The sequence below is a fragment of the Anticarsia gemmatalis genome, chromosome 12, assembly GCF_050436995.1.
Source record: "Anticarsia gemmatalis isolate Benzon Research Colony breed Stoneville strain chromosome 12, ilAntGemm2 primary, whole genome shotgun sequence".
NCBI lineage: Eukaryota > Metazoa > Arthropoda > Insecta > Lepidoptera > Erebidae > Anticarsia > Anticarsia gemmatalis.
In genome coordinates, this window is record NC_134756.1 from 4,260,000 (window position 1) to 4,282,875 (window position 22,876).

The 22,876-nt window shown below is 32.8% G+C and overlaps 1 protein-coding gene across 6 annotated transcripts in view; it reads left to right on the forward strand.

Moving 5' to 3' along the window:
• The window catches only part of IP3K2 (Inositol 1,4,5-triphosphate kinase 2), a 177,944-nt gene extending 155,832 nt beyond the window's left edge, over nt 1-22,112 (forward strand). For all 6 annotated transcript variants that reach the window (XM_076121294.1, XM_076121296.1, XM_076121298.1 and 3 more), the window contains 5 exons: nt 15,904-16,083; nt 18,705-18,777; nt 19,217-19,344; nt 20,567-20,818; nt 21,021-22,112. In XM_076121294.1, the coding sequence (XP_075977409.1) occupies nt 15,904-16,083; nt 18,705-18,777; nt 19,217-19,344; nt 20,567-20,818; nt 21,021-21,368 (981 nt within the window). In that variant the 3' untranslated portion in view covers nt 21,369-22,112. The remainder of the gene's footprint in view (nt 1-15,903; nt 16,084-18,704; nt 18,778-19,216; nt 19,345-20,566; nt 20,819-21,020) is intronic.
• Nucleotides 22,113-22,876: the final 764 nt, after the last annotated feature.

The window sequence follows — 22,876 nt, forward strand, 5'->3', positions numbered from 1 at the left end:
CATAGGCAAAGACACATAGAATGTCAATGCATCATGTCCGTATGTCCTTTAGCAAATATGTCAAGAACAGAGGGATTCGCATTGTTAAAGTTTTCCCGTTAGATTAGCTAGAGGCTCGGAGGTCATTGTCGTTACTTATTCTTTATTATAATAATGTAGAGAATAAATAATCTTCGTTATGACGACATTTGAAACACTTCCGGTGGATAACTGGTAGTTTGCGGAGTACAGGTTAAATTACATGTCAATCCTTGTAATATAATAAACAAGCGGCGACCCGAGACTTTGTCTATGTGGACTTTAGTTTCTAGTTTTGATTAACTTTTTATTGCTGCTCTACTCCTACTTGTTAAAGCGTGATTTTATATACCTTATAGCTTTCCTCAATAAATGCACGTTTTCACACAAAAATCTGAGATTAGTATAGAAGAGATGTATAAGTTTGTATTGCTTAAAATATTTCTTATACTCTGTAACGCAACCACTACATAAGATTTCGTTTATATTACTGACACAGTCAGTCTTTAACCTGTACTAATATACAGGATACTTTTCACCCCAAAAAATGTTGCCACGCGGCTATATCTGCGAGTTACTAAACAAATTTTAAACTTCAAACTTTCCTTCAATCATTTATATAAAATGTAATTTAAATAAAATATATTCTCCAAAATACATATATCCTGAACTATATGTAATTCAATCAACCTAGAGTATGAACTTTCCTCTATAGTCGAACTTTAGACCCATAACGCAAAAGTTATAACCATGAAACAGGTTTCTCAAAGTCCCCTGAACAAATACGTCAATATTAGAAATGTTATTTTATTTTTATTTCGATTGGAATTTGGAATTTTGGAGTTTGTACCTTGTAGGTGTTATCACTTTTGCTCTTATTATTTTTATGAGAGGCTACTGACGTATTTGAATTCTTAAATGCAACTTTAAGTTACCTATTTTTTATAACTGAGTCATAATTTTAAGTGTTCTTTTACCCGAGAGAGAAATGTGCTAAGTATTTTATTTATATTAATTTCTGTTTAATGTAAATGTAAATATGTAACGTGGCCTTCCCTATAGACAAGACATGAGATAGACCAACACAGGGTCAAACATATACAAATCCACCCTGCACTGTGATCGAGAAAATTAGGTTGACAATTTATCACCTCAATATGAAGGCACATTTTACGAAAATTATTTCAAGCAATAAAAATTGAATATTTCTAGTTATTTTAATGTTTTATTTCCTCTCCTCTTTTTTAATACATTTGTGCATACATAATAGACAGGTCATAAGGTTATAAAAATATGGTTTACAGGGAAATTACGTTATGTAAAAATAGAACCAACTAAAGATATAAGGAACAATTATTTCCAGGAATGAATAGCGTTATAATGACGCAAATCATTTATTCTATAGGAATGTTTTATAGGGAAAAGGGGAGCCATGGCGGCTGACGTCATCGGATTCTAGAAAATTATGGCTTATATGTATTAATAGGTTTTATACATTTAAACGGTATATAAATATCGATAATTTGTTTTATAAAGTCCTAAAATCTACATGAAGACGGCCATCGCAGACGCGGCAGACAGGGTGATGTGGAAGGGTAGGGGGAGGCCTTTGCCGTGGAACACTCAATTAGGCTAAGGAAAAAAAACTAATCTAAAATAATAGATTTAAGTTGCAACTGCCAACACTACAAAAAAAAAGAAACATTTTTAATGCACCAAAATGTGTACTAATAACTGAATAGTTATTTTTTGTTTAAATATACTTTATTTATAGAGGAAGATATTCTTAAACATTTTTTTTTCTATAAAAATCCGTCAAAATAATTTCTCTAACATATTTGTAAAGACATCTATACTAATATTATAAAGCTAAAGAGTTTGTTTGTTTGTTTGAACGCGCTAATCTCGGGAACTACTGGTCCGATTTGAAAAATTCTTTCAGTCTTAGATAGACCATTTATCGAGGAAGGCTATAGGCTATATAACATCACGCTTGGGTCATAAGGAGCGGAGTACCAACGAAAAATGTTACAAAAACGGGGAAAATTTTGACCCATTCTCTTAGGTGACGCGAGCGAAGTTGCACGGGTCAGCTAGTTTAATATAATCTTGAAAATACTACTTACCTTGAAAATAAAACCGTTTGAATCAGGGTGTAAAATCTTATTGGATTGGATTATGATAATTAATTGAAATTATTATTTAATTAATATGCTACATGTGTTTTATGGGTTTATGGTAATTATAACACAAATGGACATATCAATTATAGATAAAGATTAAACATCAACACACTAATGAAGGCAGTATTACAAATAAATTCATTTATAAATGATAATATTCCACTTAAAATATATTTTATCGTCAGAATAACCCTATATAGACAAATATTAATTGCACATTAATATATTTTAAATAATCCGTCTAAAATATTATATCCGTTTAAAGTTTTCCTTAGTTCCTATCTATTTAAACAAACTTTAAATTTTTTTCGTGGGTAAAAAAAAACACATTTAAAAAGGGCATTAAGATATGCCAGGGGGCAAATTCCGTTTAGCCATTTTCGCTTAATTTTGTTGCAAGGGTCCAAATATAAATCACATTTAAGGTTAAAACCCAGGCATAGTGGGTATTTTGAGCTATTCTGTACCAAAAACCCTTTACCGCCAAACACTAAATATGTATTTAGTTATTAATAACTAAAATATTGCTGCCGTGAACTGTTAGAAAACGTATCTACGAGTTTGTCACAATAGTAATAAGTAAGCAGTTTAGAATTTTCTTCGTCGGGGACCCTAGACAACCCGAACCCGTACAACACTACAACCCGCACCAGCAACCCATTAGTAGGTGTTCCATATAGAGTTACAAAGGTTAAGGTTTCATACTATAGACAAAAAAACTTTGATAATGATGGAATAGGATCGACAGGATAAACCAAATGTAAAAAACAAATAAGAAATTCCAGAACGCTATCCAAACAGCAGTTAAAAACGAACCATACTAAATATGAATGGTCAATATCATAAAGATATTTCACACTAAATCATCCGATATTCAAATCGAATTCGTTCTTGACATTTCATCGACATAATATCATTGTGTGAATCGAATTAAGGCCTAAGCGCCAAGGTCTGCTCGAACTAATGTAATTGATCAATTTGTGTAGAACGGCATGCGTCTGCGCACCCATTGTTTCTATTTAAGGACCGGAAACTACGATCAATAGACTCTGGTAGTTTGTTTTGGAAAGAATTTTATTATTGTGAACCCCGTGACTTTTGTTTTTTTGGTAGTTGTACAGTTACAAGCAAATATATGTCTACACTGTCACACACTTTTGATCGGTGATTTTTTGTATGAAAATATCAATTGGATTTAGACGGCCTCCGTGGCGCAGACGTAATGGTGGTCGCCACGCCACTACCATTGCGGCTGGAGTTCGTGGGACGATTCCCATACTGGACAAAGAGCAAGACATCAAAATTAAAACTTAGAAGTTATTAAACATTGATAAAAATGGTATTGAAAATGAGAAGGCATTCAAAAGCATGAATATGTATGTACTAGCTCTAGAACAGTTCTGGTCTATCGGCGAAGTTTTAACCGTGGTTAAAGAGTATCATATTTTTTTCCACTTCTAATGAGGGTCGTTGGTGACTCTTTAGAAACTACTATTTTACAAAAACACAGTAGGGTTTTGGGTGTACTGTAAGTCATCCTATTGTCTTCATATTGTGGTAGTTACTTCTTTCCTAGTGACTAGCCTCTTGGAAAGTATTGACGTGGGTAATAGTGGTTATATAATTGTCCCACTTAAGGTATCGTCTGAGTGTTCGTGGGGTATTCCAGAAGGGAAATGAATAGGAAAGTACTTCTAGGAAATATGACTATGTGTAAAATTGTAAATATCCTACAGTATCGTAAGTTATGAGGATGTTTGTTGGTTTAGTACTCTTATAAGCAAAAACTACTGGATGGATTTTGTTGAAATTTACGTATAGATAATTTATAACTTGGGTTAACATTGGATACTTTGTGCCTCGATATATTTTCAATTAAAGTATTTTTTTATGGTCGTACTTATTTTTAAAATAGGCTTTTTATTATGCAGGTTCATGTTTATTTACATTTTAATCGCGTAGTATCTGTCTACTAGTGGTTAATATTATATTATTAGCAAAGTCACCTTGTGTGTAAGTTAATATAATATTATAGTAATGGATAATAATATGAGTTATATTTAGCATTAGACATTAATTGTCCTTCATATTGATAAAGAAGCGAATGTATAGTATAGTTCACAATTGAATGAAACATATCATTTACATTAAGAATGCGCAGTTTTGTCACTTTCGTACTATTAGTGCTACACATTTTTTAGCAATTAAAGAGTTCTGCTGAACCGTATTATACCCTACTTAATAGTATCAACAACTTTTAAACCCATTCATACAATAAATTTAAACTTTAAAAAATATTTTACATCTGACTTCTGTATAAATGTCTCAGTAACTTTATTCATCTTGGTCGATTTTACATACATTAACCGTCAAATTTTCATAAATATTCCTTGACTAAATGTTAAATTTATTATTATGTTGACATACATTATCGTATCTCATATGAACATAACTAAAGACTGCAACTCGTCACATAATTTCGAGACATCTTCCGCCTACAACATCCTCACGATCTCGGTAAATGGTTGTGTCAACAGTACATAGCTCTCACTACTTAGCAGATGCGTTTTGTCAAAGACTTCTCGTGCGTCACCAGCGCTCTTGACATAATAGCATCTGCTCACTTCCCTAGCCACGTGACCCTTCCATCTCACTCACACCGCCTTAAAAGGACAGAGAAAGCACTACAAATTAGTGAGGTTATACAAATATTTGAACAAGAATTCACATAGCTGTGTGCTTTTCTTATAAAATTTCATTAGCAGTGGTGTTTTTATAACAATTATATCGTAATAAAACACGTTTAGAGTTTATGTATGTTAATCGCGAGTTTTTTGTTGTTTACAGATTATGTAATAAAAAGTTCGATAGTCTTTGTAAGCTATTAAATAAATCGATGTTAAGTTGAAGTGTCCTTACAAGTGGTTTTTTCTTTTCAATTTTGTTTCTCGGCAAAACGTGAAAATATTTATAAGTACGTTTTATTTATTAAGACGTAAAATGCTTTACGCTTTTATATTCGCTATTATGAATTACAATTGCATACTGATCACGCTTATGATGAAATCGCAACCTTCATATTTACATTGTAGTAGTGATATTTTCACTCTTGTTGTCAAGAGATAATAACAAAAGAAAATCGTTGAGAAACTCAACAGAGGAACGCAACAAATTCCGAAACTGTTTAAGTGTAATAAGTACTAATAAGTATTCAAAAAATGTGGATATAGCCCTAGATAAAAAAAAGGTGTAACATACATAAAATATTTAATAGAACAAATAATTTTAGCAAGAAATGTTTCATAAGCTGTTTATAGTAAAACATTGTTGAGTGTGAAAATTATATTTTTATGCACCCTATTAGGGGTGCCTTGAAAAGCCTCTCAAACAATAACATCTTAATTAATGATCACTTCAATGAATACAAAATAACAACGCTCACGTAACTGTCAACAATGATGGTTTCAAACCGGTATCGTGTGAAAATTACGAGTCGTTGATAAACTTGGCATTTGTTAAACAATATTAACATGTTATGTTTAATTAATATATTCTTTTAGCGTGAGAAAATGTTGCAATCTCTTGAGAGCGAGCTTCTTCAACGGATTTTAAGGATATTATTTATTAATAACGCACTTCCGACATTAATAAATGATGAAATTTAATTTTTTTTTTTTAAACTCTTACGTTGTATGCTTTTAATGGCTCTCCAATGGGTAATGCACAAATATACTAATGTAAATTATGTATGCGCATAACTCGTAAACTAAATTGGAAAGTTTTTTTAATATCGTCATATAACTGTTAATACAAGATTTGTATGGGATCGATGGGATAAAAACTTCCCGATGGAATTGCTGAAAAAAGGGTCCGCTAGTTATTTATATAATCATAATCCAATCATTTTGGTCAAATGCTGACACTTATGACTGAAAGCACGGCAAGTGAATTTACCGCATCATATTATCTAAATCCTAAAACGTGATTTTTATACCTCGAATAATGTAACCTGAACAGATTTTTATCTAATATAGTATAAAAGATCTGTGAACAGAAAAAACGAAGTAATAAATGCACCACTAGCCACATTATGCTTGTCAAGTCAGACTAGAATGACAAATGAGTGCAAGATCATGATAATTACATAACAGGTGTCTGTCAGTGTGACAGTTCCGTTATGTCATAGAATACCTAATGTACACTCTTAGACAAAATTATACGACCTGAGTCTGAACCTATGAATTAAGGAAATTGATAAAAAAAATGGGAGTTTGGGAGATACGGTTCGAGGTCGTGCGAGTAAAATTCTGACATTAAGCATTTGATATTTTTACGCACTCACTAAGACTCACACTAAATTGACACCCAAATAGACATATTTAATAAAAAACTATTCACTTAAAAAACGCATCTAACAGTGAACAATTATTAGGTATACAACAGCCATAAAACTAATATACAACAAGTAAGTAGCACAAGGACATTTGTGCATGTATTTAGCCCAAAATTATTTCAGTCATCCAAGATACAACCTAGACAAAGTAGCTTAACCTTTTAACCTTCGTGACCGACACATGCCCGATCACGATCATTTCATTAACATCGTTATATTCAAATCAATAACTGCACAAAGTCTCTAACAATGTATTTATTCAGTCCAGTTCCTCCCGACTCATAAATATTATTTTCATGACGTCAAACAATTGAATGCCATTTCCTTACACAAATCGCCTTGATTCGAACACATATTTACTATACTTATTATAATATTGATCTATGCTAATCATAGTTAATTAGTTCCATAATAATAATGGTGGGAAAATAATATTCTAATGAAGCGGACGCGCTTCCTTAAATTATAATAAAATATGTGAGAAAATATATGGAAGTCAAAGTCGCCGATCGACATTTTAGCATTACTATACAAAATGTCAGTGACCGAACAAAATCATAAAATAAAAAAGGCAAACGAAGTAAAAGAGAAAATCATGTGTTTTAATTTTTTTTACCCATGACTGTCCTACTGCTGAAAAGTCATTGGTGTGTTACTGTGTTGCTTCGGGTTCAAATCATGACCACTTGCGTGGGAGTAACTTGTACCACTCGGCTATCACTGTTTCTAATTATGCTTGTTTCTAATAATGTATGCTAAATATATTTACATAGCATGAACTTAAAACATACGAACCTACACATAATAATATGAAATTTATCAAAAAATATAAGGGGTTGTTTTACGAAAAATATTAATTTTAACCCATGACTCAAAAAGTCAAAAGAATTGAATTAGGTGTTGTCATTTTATTCTAAGAAATCGTGTCTTATAATCTCGTAGCTTAAAAGAGTTAATGCTATTCGTTGATTTCTTTACTTATGCGTAAGCCAGATCATGGTGTGTACGGGTTTTTCTGCTTGACATTTCTCGGTACCTACTCTATACATGGCCAAGACAATAGGCTTAGTGATATAAGGAACCATCTATTACTACCTATGTTTGGGAGTGATATACTCCCATATTGTGCACTAGGAAACTACGCGACGCAATAAAGTATTCAAGCAGAGAATTTTTTATTGCAAAAAATTCAAATGAATCATTCGAAATATATTCTCATCTTTCCGACCCCTTTTTCTATCGATTACTATTAAAGTCCCTTGACGTCAAGTTACTAATATAGTCATAGCCACATTTCTTTAGAAAAATTACACATAATTTCTTGGTTCCTTGTAAAACTACGACTACGACCAGTCAATGGTGAATACGTCACGAGGGGCAGTGACGTGACGTCATTTCTTACAAATCCAATACGCCGATAGGTTTATCATATGCCGATAGGAATTGGGAAATGCAATGAATCATCTGGGGATCCCGAATCATGATGCGTATTATCACACGTCGGCTTGTTGATGACGATAGAGTACACAGGAATCAATTACGTTGTGCTTTACACCGAATATTTAATTTTGTTGTGAGGAAAATTGGAGTGCGTAATTGTGGTCCTTGAATTACCCACCTGTAATGTCAACAGGATAGAAAGCTCTCTTTAATACCACGCACTGGTTATCGGGACCACTTTCCTTCTTTGCTCCCAACTGGAACGATAACTACACACAAAATATGATCCTACAAAATTTTCGGCTTTTATTATCGTTGGGAAAATCACGCAAAAGAAAAAAATAGGTTTAAATATAGCGTATCACGAATTGATATATTCTAGCCAACATTTTATATTATAGAGATGATTTAAAGCTGTTTTTTTTGTTTAATTAGACACAATTACCAAGATTTTGTAGCCATTTTGAAAACATGGCGTTCTTAAAAGTAAGTTGTTCAAAATTGGCCTAGAACATTCTGCAATGAAACCATTGACACTTGTACAACGAACTCGAAATCAATTATTTTCGTTAATTATCGAGAAAAACAGTGTACAATAGAGCACAATAGTGTTTCCCAATGTCAAATCAATTGACAAAACGTGGCTTATTGGCCATGACATCAAAGACAATGATCCAATCTGAATCTTAACCACAAAAAGGATGTATTAAGGAGAATTATTGACCTCTTACCGGTGACCGGTGAGATGTTGACCAATCACGAGTGTTCAAAGTTTCCTTGTGATGTCAATGGCATCTAAAGTCTATTGGCTTTAATGATAGGCTTATTGATGAACAGTCAGAATTTTTGCTAGGGGATAAAAAGTTGATGGATACACGGGGTCATTTGGTACACTACGTGTGTGCTACGTTATATTTTATAGCCTTGTTTTGATGCCGTAGTAAGGGTTTTTTGTTTTTATCTAAGTTAAATTTGAAAGTAAGTAGTAAACAGTGTTTTATCCTAGTTTTTTCAAAGGTAACTCTAATAAGATAAGATTTTTATATGAAATTGTTTTGTTTTACGGGAATTAACTATTAGTCAATGACCTTCCAGAATAATTGCCCCAGCAAATCACGTACTCTTAAATTCGTATAGGTTTTTATAACTCGGTAAAAAAGTACGATTAATAACTGGTTGTTTTTGAAGCAAAAAGGAACATCTTGTAGAAAATACATTCCCAATTTGCTAATATTTTAATTACCAGTTCCGTTTAAACAGTAATAAGGACGTAATCAAAATATTTTCATCCAAGTGTATAATTAAATGCAATTAACACACCTCCGATGGCCTTATTCGCTAATCCTTTAATTAAAAATAATAAAAATGTTGCAAAAACTGCAAATTAATTTGCGTCGAAAGAACTAATGACGAACTTAGTATCAATGTTTATAACTAAAAACTTCTTACGTAGAATTTGATGTAAATATTTTGTTCGGAAGTTGACTCAAATGTTCGTAGGATGGGTATCCCTGGATTTTTTGCGTGAGCAGACGATGGAATTTACAACATATGCTTTGTATTATTATTTTACCGGATAAGATTCTAGTGACTTGTAGAAATATAATAAGTGAGATATATTATTACTGTAAAATATGAGTTCCGTTTCGTTTCAATAAAAAATAGAACTTTCATTTATTGAACAGTACCACATAGTTTTTATTAACGCGAAATTTTACTAAAACTGAAAGTTAAATTCATTATTTTACAACGGTATTAATTTACTTCTTGTTACTATTGTGCCATAACTGTTAAAATAAATATGGTCATTTATATTATTTTTAGGTATTCTCTTGACTACAGTAGTTAAGCCAAGAAAGGCCCTTTTACAATTTGTTTAATTTCACTGATATTACAGCTACTTATTGTTATTTGTACATTTCCTTGCCTCTGCAACTGATTCTAAATATTCAATTTCGAAAAGTGACACCATAAAAGGCCATAATTTTTGAAATAGCATATTTATTAATAAAGTCTATAATAAAATACATGATCGCCATATTTTCACTAGTAATTGTGGTTGTACGTAAGCTAAAGGTGACGCGAACTGTATCGGTGTTGCGAAAGTAATGCGTATGTTCAACTCAGCAGTTTCCTTCACCGTAATACAAAGTGATACATGAATGACGTTCATTACTACGCAAGTTTTTTTATGCGTTTTTATTAATTACTGTTTGTGTATAGGTCATAGTGACTGTTTTTGTGGCACGGACGGTTCTATTGAATGCTCACCAGAGTGTTTCCGGGGTCGATTCCCAGTCGGAAAAATTACTATTGGTCTTTTCGCACATAATATCACGCCTGTGAGACCGGAAGGTGAAGGTAAAAATGTATGAAAAGACCCGCGTTTCGCCATCGACAATATTATCCCAATGTAATACAAGACGAGCCTATTGCCATATTACGATTGGTCTTTTCCTAATTTATATTATGTTGATTACTCTGAAATCTAAATAGTTTGGTAACGTGCCCGGTATATATCAATAGGCTCGCTACTTACAATGGCCCTAACATTGTTAATTGCGAAGCGAGGGATGTTATATACACCTTAGCCTACACCTTCGTATATAGCAGGCATGATATTCAGTATGTATGTACCTATGTATGTACATGAATGACGTTTATAACTACGCAAGTTTTTATTAATTACTATAAGTAGGTCAAAGTGTTTAAATAAATAAACTGCCTTATATGGTCATAACTTCATAAGTTGAATGACAAAGGGCTTTCGTTACTTTGTTGTTCACTACTTTTACTTTTTTTATTAATTATCGTTGACACTTTGACACTAAAGAAAGTCATGTGACGTCAATACGGCACAGTTACTTGATTTAAAATATAATCCATCATCATTAGCCAACTTTACGTTTGCGAATCTGAAATGACCATTATTTAAAAAAATGGCAAGGAAACAATTTTGTTCTACGGGAGCTTACATATCATTTGATTTAGGTTTTTGGCTTTGTTATTTAGTGTTACAACAGCAATAGAAATACACCATCTGCGAAAATTCAACTATCTAACTAATAACTATCACGGTTAATGAGATATAGCCTGGTGGCAGACAAACAGCGTACTCTCAGTCATAGGGTCCTGTTATTACCCTTTTGATGTTGAACCCTGAAAATGAAAAATAACTAACCCATCGAAAACTAATTCAATCCCTTCAACACTTACACCAAGACTTCAACTAAAACAAGACGTAAGTTAGCTTTTATTAATATGCACTTAAGCCTTTCTTCCACTCAGCTTCGAAACTTGCACTGTCACTGAACCACGCAATTCCATTACCCAGCTCGTTCATCATACAACAAATCCTTCCGTCTCATAAGAATATGTGCATAAAAATAAACAGAATAATTGTTTTCCTCCCACTTCAAATGAATGAGATATAATTTTATCATTCCGACATCCTTTGCGTCCACACCCACAGCTTCAGTTAATCAAGATGCCTTACTTGGTACAGTTATATACAAAAATATGTGTATATTGTCGCATTTTTAATCGTAATTTTTTGTTTGAAAATACCTAATAACTAGAAGCCGCCCGCGACGTCGTCCGCGTAGAGATCCTTCCCGTGAAAACGCAGGGATAAACAGTAGCTTATGTGTTATTCTGGGTCTTCAGCTACCTACATATAAAATTTCATCGTAATCGGTTCAATAGTATTTGCGTGAAAGAATAACATCCATACATATTCACAAGCTTTTGTATTTAACGCGCAGTGGTTGTGAAATTACTTAAAAATTATATGCAGTAGTAATTTTGATATGTACATTGATAAAAAAAATTGTCTTGAAAATGTGACAGTATACATATTTCTGACACTGACTGTACAGCAATGAGAAAATCAGCGGAATTACATAGACTCATATATCACTTCAGAAAAACGATTCATTTTAATTGTTCTTTAATTAATCGTGTGATATTTCTTAGTTTTATTATAGTTCTAGAAGTTCTGGAACAAATTGTGGAATATGTGTCATTGAGACACATTTATCAGCCGTTTAACGAAGAAGTCTAGATTTTTTTGTCACGTGAACAGCATTATCCATGACTAAAGGGTTTTCGGTATAGAAAAAGAAGGAAACAAAAACGATATAGTTATTCTGTAAGTTCTACTATGACTAAATAAGAAGGTACCTATTTAAATAGGTACATGCCAAAACATTAATCATTTAACAAACCTACGAAACCAGAAACCCATATGATCTGTATTTAAATTGTTAAAGAACTATCGTAAAAAATAAAATTCACGAGCCTTGGAAATCACAATATAATGTGTTTCCCTCAAGGTCATTGAAAACGAAAATTTGGGATCAATACAGCCATAAAACTTGATATCAAACGAGGCAGTACAATCCGTCGCTCATCGATTTAACAAAAACACAACTTTATTGTAACCACTTAAGATTACGTTTCCTGCATTCGATGAAAGTTCACAATATGCACATATATAATTAGTGCAATGAACTTCATTAATTCCGTTGCGTCAATATCTACAAAGAAGCGCCGAAATTCCGAGCAAAGGTTTTTGGTACTGCACCACGCGATTTCCGCAAAACTGAATTTTATAGATGTACGTAATATTGACGTCATATTATGGTCGGTGCGGTCTATAGTTTTATACGGTGTTCGTGTGAGTCAGTATTGATAAATGTGTGAGGTTTATATTGTCGTAGTCGTTGGTTGCCTATCCAGTGCGTTCGGTGTTCCGACCCGCGAAACATTCGCTTCGAGTCCTTGCGAACTAACAGTCGTGTTTCAAGTTTTGTGTTGTGAGTGACTTGTGTTCGAAACAATGTATTCAGCTAATATTTGTGTCACCATTGAGGATTTTATGGATGTCGTGTTCTGCGCATACATCCACAATCATAAAAAGGTTTGTGTTTAATTTAATTTCCGATCAAAAAAAATATTTGAACTTAACTTTATTGAAATTAATTTTAAATTAAATTTTATAATAATATTTCTAAGCATACAGTTGCATTAGTTAAATACAAGGTTGGCTAGATACAATTTTATCATAAAACATGGATTTGTAGACATTAAACATGATTTCATTCAGCATTTCCATAACATATGCATTAACAAAATGCAAACAAGCTTATATTTTGTTATCATTTACATCTAGACATTTTTTTGTTATCATTATTTCCTTGTGAGCTGTTATCAGATGTTATCATAACGAGATGAACGTATACGGAAGATTCATCTTATCATTATTATCATTATTTAAGTTTTACAACCATAATATGGTATGCAAAGCTTCCTGATTTGAGAACGTCAAACACTGATAACAGCTCTTGAGTTGACTGTAGCTTTAATAAGCAGTGATATAAAACTTTACTATATAGCGTTTAGTCCTTTTATTGCTGACTGGGTTTTATACAAAACACATAGTTTCTAGCACTGATCAGTGCTTTGTACCTCAGGTTAATGAAGGTTCACGTATTTTCAAGCATAGGGTAAACTTGAAATATTGTCATAATACTATTTTTACTGTCTGTCTTTAGTGAGTCTCCTTGTTGTAGTTCAAGAGTTTTAGATTTTAATTCATCTGTCTGTAGTAGTTCATTTATTAATGCTTTTCAGTGCATGGTTGTAGATAACTTTTACAGTCATGTTCTCAACGTCAAGACTGCCATACATTTTGCTTACCATCTTTAATATGATAGTTTTGACAATTACCATACCTCTTTTTTAAAAATAACACTGACTGTCTTAGAGTTTGAACTTAACATTGTAGGCTTAATAATTTTCACACAAGTGTTATTATTAATTATGGTCTAAATAAAACCCTTTGGCATTACGTCAGTTGTTTTGTTGTTTATTAATAACAATTAGTACATGGAATCGTTATCAATATTGGTTTCAACTAATTAAGCACCTATTTTACCCTTTATGTGGTACAGTTTTAATTAGGTACCTGTGAATAAGGAAATAATATACTTTGTTAAATTATGTTACCCTAAAGTTAAATATCATTCAAACAGCGCATGATAGTTATCAAAATATATATTTATTTGTACAGGTTTACATATTAATCGCATGTATATAACCAAAAGAGAATTTGTACATAAACGTTATGTTTTTTACATTCAAATGTTATACATTATGAAAAGTACTGGCTGATAACACTATTTACTATTGATGGATACAATTCTTATCGCTGAATAATAAGCACATAAAGGGAACAAATAAATAAGTCTGATTGAATTCCATGTGAACTTAATTAATACGTTTTCTCTGTAAAATATGCTAATTCATAAGTTAATTAAAAACTGAAACTGTTGCAAAGAAATTCTAAAGTTAGTTTTCCTGGTAAACTTATTCAATAATTTTCCAAAACGTAATCACTGGGAATACTCAACAATGTATAATTACAAACCGTTATTCTTTTAATCTTGAGTCATATGTCTCCTTACCTCAGTAAGGCAATCGTACGTGACCATTTGATATGACGAAACATATCTCTTGCGATACCCACGTCATAATATTCTGCAAATTATAAAATTATGTCGTAGAAACGTACTGGCAGCAAAAGTTTCATAATTACTATATTAGATAAAAAAGAAAAATATTATGTCATCGTAGTATGTTTATCTTTTAATGACATAATATTTGGAGGAAACAAAATCCGATTCAGAGTTACTTTTAGATAGGTATAAGTTTAAAATTTTAGGAATAAATAACAATATTTATATATTTTTGTAATGTAGTGCCAGTATATGGTTTTAATTAAAGAAACACGATTGAAATTCACATATTTTGCGTTGCATGATTATTAAAATCATATAATATCATACGGAAGTTACTGCGAACATGCATTTTTCCTTAGAACCTTACAGTTTTAACTTGACGTTTCGGTACAGCTTACACTGACAGTGGTCGCACGCTAATTCTCGTGTATAAAAATTGTATAATAAAAACCCGTAATAAAATTGTCCCCAACCCGCACTTAGCCAGCGTGGTGGAATCAAGGCCTAAACCCTCCCTAATTACGGGAGGAGACCCTTGCCCAGCAGTGGGACAGTAATGGGTTAAATTTATTAATAAGATTGCAAACAAATAAGGCATTTTAAAAAAGCAGGCTGAAGGTGAAAGATATTTACAGGGGCTTGTCACGATACACAGTACAATAGTATTTTCTATAGGGTTTTTGCTACAATTTTCCTTTAATTAACGCACAGTCATCTAGGTACTTATAAGTAGTTATTTTTATAGATGATTGTGATTACTATAGGCAGGAAAATATGTATAATATAGTTTATTACGTATTTGTATGACCTACGGTTAAAACAACCAGTTTTTTGTTCGTACCTAAAGGAAAATAAGTTCTTTAAAGTAATGAAATGACGTACTTGGTTCAATTGAAGTTGTATGAGGACGGAAAAAGAATTTGTAGTCCCGAAATTCCCGAGTAGCCGATAAATTCTACGAAATACTATATACGATTGAGTTTCCTTATATTTAACATGTACTTTACCAACGTCATAACTAGCAGTAGGTTAAAGTCTTGGTTTAACTTAAATATTTAGTATGAACAGTACCTAAACTGTTCCTAGTAAATGAAGCGGTAATATGTTCTATACAAAATTATGATGATCCTGTATAGAACATCATCATGTTTCCTCTGCCTACAGACACCTAAGAAATTGCAACAAGCGTTGTGATAAAACTATCAAGTACCTTTCAATTACGAAACCAATGAGAAAAAACGACTTATGCTATTTGCAATTAAATAAATCTTCGAAATACGATACTTACAGGTCCTCATCTTGTCCTTTTCTTTAGCAATTTTTGAACATATTTTTCTTATTTTTCCAGCAATCTGAAAGATGGCGTAAACTCCGCAACATTGTCCAGTGGACGCCATTCTTCCAAACCTACAAGAAGCAGCGGTACCCCTGGATTCAGCTCGCTGGTCACCAGGGCAACTTCAAGGCTGGACCTGATCAGGGAACTATCCTGAAGAAATTGTGCCCCCAAGAAGAGAAATGCTTTCAGGTAAACTTTAAGCCTAGTTTTTTCTATGTCGTAAGACAGACATATAGCAAAATATTTTTCATTTTCGTGTGTCTGGAAAAATTGTTGCTTTTTTGTCAAGATTCGGACATTTTTAACTTAATCTGGGACAGTTTTAATCGCGTGGTAATATGTCATAGTTGACAAGACAGCTGCTGGTAGCATTTTGTAGCAAAGAGGGCGGAAAACTACTTAATACTTACTTTAACAAAGCCATGTACAACTAAGTTTCGCAGAAAATCCAAGGTTGTTCTAAGTTCTCACAATTTTAATTGCGACAATAATTACACATACTTAGCTTTGCCATTATTAAAGAACATGATTCATTGAATTGTTAGTAAAGACGTCCGTAATTGGATGTAACCAAATTTTTAGTGACTTATTTTTTCTAAACATTGTGGTTAAAAGTCAACAACCGAAGAAATAATGTAAGGACTGGCCGGTAAAAAACTAGTTCAAAAAAAGAATGAATTGTAAAAACAAAATAGTAACGTTCTTGGTTTGAACATTTGAATAATTGAAAATATAGCAAACAGAGTCATTAAGGTTTAAGCAAAAAGTTTGTTATTATTATTTCAAATTAGAAAAAAATGGCAAACCACTTTTGAATTCTTTAGTTTTTTATATAGTAAAATAACTTTTTTACATTCATAGGCTACGCTTTTTACTGTTATTTAATGGATTAGATGACGCCATGAAATTATTCTATGGAATTCATAACGCGACCGCAAATTATGGTGCTATAACTCATAAGGCTTATGGTGAAGTCATTACATACTGGGTACCGTTACGTCATTCGTCTGAAACACAGTTTGTAATTTTCCTTTAGGATAAAAACCAAGTAAAATGTGTAGGTACCTTCAGAACACTTTCAATATAGCAAAAATCATTTAATTCACCTATTGCACCCCAAAGTCAAGAAATTCGACAATTATTGAAAATATTTCCGTCTCTTTCATATACATGTCATCAGAAAGAGATAAACATATATTTTCTGTTAGCTTAGTTTTACCTGCAGTTTGTACTTCTATCATATTATGCAATTTACAAGTACTATTATCTAATGCAAGTGCAGCTAATGGTAGTGTAACATTTCAACAAGGATTTAATATCGTGTGTAAATAGCTTTTATCCTCATAACCGATATAACTGCTACATACTGTTATTACATATACAACCTAGGTAATGCGCAGTAACTGTATACAAGTAAAAAATGACCTTATAGCTTTCAAAATAAGGTTCAAATTAATTGTTAATATGGACAAAAACATATTAACATTAAACAGGGATTTTTTTGTTACGGTTCATTTATTATTTTTCCTGTACAAACCGCAGACTGTCATGTATTCCTCAAAGGACTTAACACATTTAGCTTTGAAACAAAATTAACGCATTCAGCCGATTTCATTTAACGTTAATAATACATTTCGAATAATCCTCAATCAAAATCTAAGGATAGTACCACATCTATCGATCTTCAATAAAGTCGATCAACCGATTCGATTCGACCATCGACAGATAAGTGTGGTAACACCCTAAGATGTCAATGCTCTTATCCAAAATAGTATCGACTTGTATTCAAATAAGGCGTGTGACAAATACTAGTCATAAAAATGACAGTTTCATTCCAATATTCTAAACATTGATATGGAAATTAATAACGTCAGTTTTCAGCGACTGACGTCATTGGTGTCGACAGCGCCATCTATATTTTAACATCGAAGGTTGTACATGGCCATTTTAGATCCGAACAATGACGTTTCGTAATGAATTGTACCAAATTCGGTTTATGATAATAATGTGTTTTAATAACAATTAAGAATAACCAAATACAGATAAAGTTTGACGTCAGTAGACGTGTGGTTGATGTGCTTAGCGTCAGTGATGACATTACAACGGATTTTTTCATATGATAAAGATTGTTTTTAACGTTTTGCAAGTAATTGTTATTATTTCATGAAAACTGAAATCCAATACGCACCAAAGTGAGTAAGCGTTGTTTTTTGGGCATTTCCTAATTTGCATCAAACCGCAGTACACCCAGTATATTAACTTAGTCAGTAAGTGGGATGCATTAGTCAATAAATCGAACCATAAATGACTTTATATTTTGCAAAAATACCAAATAGATTCCAATCTATACTTAAACAAGAATATAAAGAATCTGCCGCCTTAAAGACATCTCGATACAGTCTCAAAAATTGAATTGTAAAACCCACGTGGAGCGTTTAAAATGAATACATTTGTTCGCTGTATACAAACCTGACTGGTAAAACAGTTCTGACGTTCGCCGGTGTAGGTCAACGTTCAGTAAACGCTTACCGATTGTTTAGATGATAATCACCCACGTCATGTCTAAGGAAAATATACGGTCAAAGTACCTAAGAGTTTAAAACGTTACAATCTATCCACGTGGCTATCTATCGTTACGCATCTAAGATAGATAGCGATCTGTTGACCTCCCGAAGTTAAACATGCGTAGAGTATCAGATAATAATAATCTTACAAAGACTAATTGTCGGCTCGTGCTGCCTATAAATTGTAATAGCAAATCTAGATAAGAATGTCGTCATTGTATTAACAAGAATTTTCTTTGTTTTCAGTATCTGATGAAAGACATCCTCCGACCATTCGTACCTGAGTACAAGGGACAAGTCACATGCGAAGATGGAGAACGTATCCTTTTTACAATAAACTACAAATAACAACATAAATATCTAATATTAGTACCTCATAAATGAATATGAAGTATAAGTACCTACGTAAACTTAGGTACTTGCATCTAATGTTGCAATGGTAACAAAAAAATATGATTCACGATAGAAACGACCCATTCACCCTTGGCTTGTCAACCGTGACGATTCAAACAAGAAAAGATCTAAAATATCTGTAAAAAATCAATTATTTTCCGATTCAACCGATTATTCCCATGAAGCATCAATGCTGAGCTTTATTTGTGAGTCACTTGTACGACCTGTGCAAATTGACAAGTCATGATAGCAAAAACATTTGCAATGCAAGTCAAAAAATGTATCCAGAGATATTTTTCTTCGAATTGTTTACAATCTCTTCTATCTATAAAGTATTTTGTTTCCTTAACCAAGCACTTACACAGTGTATTTACAACTACAAGATCTGCTCAGCGATTTCGACAGCCCGTGCGTCATGGACTGCAAAATTGGAGTCAGGACGTACTTGGAGGAAGAACTCGCAAAAGCCAAGGAGAAGACAAAGTTGAGAAAAGTAAGTACTAAACAAAATCAATATGATTATCATACACACTTCTGTACCCACTGCTGAGTATAGGCCTCTCATTGTGTTGATAACAAAATTACTCTTGTTATTACGATGTTTGGAATTAAATAACGTTTAAAGAGGGTTTTCAAAATTCCTGCTTCCTGTTATCATCAAATTCAAATGAATTCCTTTTATTGATAGCATCAGAATTCAATTTCTGTTGTATCGTTTTAAAATCTTTCTAATCGTATATTTTCCTGTTTTCGAATACAACAACAAAGAGTTGTTTACAAGGAACTGTTGCGCTTTATAAAAACAGGATTCTAAAAATATTACAGTGTTTTTACACCGATTACGTTTAAGTAGCATTTGTATATTGAAAACAGATTTTAACGATATTCTGTATAAAGTTATATTTACGTCACAAACGCGTCATTTGTTGTGGCTGTCGTGTAAGTGCATCATTAGCGGTTGCAGTTAATAGATACTAATAACTTTACGTGAATTAGGTTCCCTTCACTTTTGTTCTGAATCATGGTTTGTTATCCTTATTTGCCCTGAATTTATGATGACATAAGAACTTGTAAAATATTTGATTCTTCAAATTCATCCCTGTCAGTTTTTCTTTATGAAAACAACTCAAAACATAAAATAAATGACCCTATCAGTTTCGTCATCATCGTTTGACAAGACGTTTTTTAATTCTAAATATATATTTTTTATTCTTGCGCAGTGAAGGTCCTTATACAAAAACTTATCTTGTTCAACGCTGACTTTCATAATATCAGTTCACCGCCACGGTTCATTGCTTATCCCACAATGTCAGAGTGTGTCTGGCTGATAAACTCGTCTTAATGATCTGCCTGCGTCAATCGTATCAAGTACCATAAGCGTAATTATGTTACAAACTAGTTATGAAAATAGCCTCACTCATTCAAAAGATATTTTTGTAATTGAGTCTTGTTTATATTCTATAGTTATAGATTGTAGAAACTGTGTTAACAATCTTGTAATGTTTCATAAGGTCGTCTGCATTGACGTCACGGCTTGTGCTAGAACAAAGTGTCATTGTATTCTATTGTAAAGTCCCTTTCTAACGTTTAATTACTTGTGATGTTTGAAAACAATTACTTTTATACTAGCCAGACATTTTGACTCAATGACTAGGTTTTTAAAACAGCAAATATATTAAAACCAAATTCTAACAAATGTTTTTCTTTGTTTTCAGGATATGTATGAAAAGATGATCCAGATAGACCCAAAGGCGCCCACTGATGAAGAGCACAGGAGTAAAGGCGTGACCAAGCCACGGTACATGATATGGAGGGAAACTATAAGTTCCACTTCCACCCTCGGCTTCAGAATAGACGGCGTCAAGAAGGCCGATGGCACCAGCTCCAAAGACTTCAAGACGACCAAGACGAGGGATCAAATTGCTGAAGCTTTCAAAGACTTCATCAACAATTTCCCTAATGCAGCGGTAAGTTTCACTATCATTTAACAACATAACATTATTGTACTGTAAATATAAATAAATTTTGCCAAGATTCAAATAATATCCTGTAAATCATGTATTGATCAGAAAATATTGGATATTACTCTTATCACCAATTTATACGCATTATAAATTCAAGTACTTTCCATGTTTGTTCTATAATAATCTTTTATATTTATTTTTCTAGCCGAGATACTTAGAAAGACTGAAGAGCATCAGAGCAACGCTGCAGGAGTCACCATTCTTCAGAAGCCACGAACTTATCGGCAGCTCCCTGCTCTTCGTCCACGACAAGAGGCGCGCTTCCATCTGGATGATCGACTTCGCTAAGACTGTCCCTGTTCCTGACAACGTCAACATTGACCACAACTCCGCATGGAAAGTCGGGAACCACGAAGACGGCTACCTCATCGGCCTAAACAACTTAATATCAATCTTTGAATCCCTCATCAAAGATGACAACGGGAATATAGACCAGTGCTATTCCAACGTTAGTTTAGATAAAAACGTTCGGAAAGATAGCTTCGATACTTGAAGTATCGCCTGAGACAATCTCGTGAGAATTGACTGTACACCGTGGTGTTGTACTGTTATGCATTCGCAGTAGTGTTACTGCATTGTACAGATCTGACGGCTTGTTTATGCGACGTCCAAACGATGAGCAATATGGAATAATTGCTTCAGAGTAAGCGATACGATGAAATGCCACACGACGTAATGTCGCTTTGGATATTGACGCGTTGTTCAAACTTGGACATCGCAAAAACAGGTCGAATGACGCGATTATTCCGATCGTATACTTTCACAACTACGTACCTACCTTTGTTTATACTTTTGTAAATAATCCATAGTATTATAATTATAAATAATTGTATTACTGCTAAGTTTAAAATACTCAATATTAGCGTTAGGTTTGGGCACCACCAATAGTGTTAATGTTTTTGTGTCAACTACATTTATAATATTAGGTTATTTGAGTACCTATTAACGTAAACTAAAATTGATCAATTGTAGAACAAAAGTTGCTAGAGTAAAAGAACTGAGAGACAAGTAATTCCAAGGAGACAATGTGAAAAAATCGTGTTACCATATTTTTGAAATAAAATATAGACTGGATATCAGATAAAACTGTAATAGCTATGAAATAGGTATTTATTTTGTTTTAAGTACACTATATTAGTGTAATGACTTTGCTATTTTTAGTACGATAATATTAGTGTATACCAATATTTAAGTCTAAAGAACATCTGAAGGTACTAAATAAAATAATATCTTGTCATTCCTGTGTTTCTTTTTTACATTTCACCTGTAAATAAGTATGAATTTGACCCATAACTGCGCCACTGGGCCACTGCGTCAAAGGGAATTGAATGTTATGCTTTATCTTTAGAACAGTTTAACTCTATACAATACCTTCCTTATAGAAATGGATGGAAAATTAACGTATCTATTTAAATGTAAATTCTAATTGTCCAGTCACAGAAACCTATCTTAAAAAGTAACTTTAAATCTGCATAAATGTAATGTAAATGATTCTGGTCTTATATCTTTAATTTAAAACTATCTCATCCCTGTGAAGATAAATTTAAAAAAATACGATTACCATGAGTGCAAGTTAATAAGTAACTCTCCATTCAGTGACCTGATGGGCAAAATTAAATGCATTCATATACACCCTTCACCTATCACGCGATAATTATTTTATAAATCGTAAGTCTCAGGCAGCCCAATACTTGTAGGTATAGAGGACAGACGACTTTGTGGTTACTATCTCATCATCATCATCTCTTAGCCTTTCTCCCAAACTATGTTGGAGTCGGCTTCCAGTCTCACCATGCAGCTGAATACCAGTATTTTACATGTTACTATTTCACAATTCAGTTTCCTATTTATCTATATATCTAATTACTATCTCATAATAACTATAAATATATTCCCATACTTAACTGAGCGGCAACACACATAACTGCGACTATTCAGACTATTTCAGGCGTTCAATACTAAATACCACATAATTGCCTTATATTCAATAAAATAAAATAA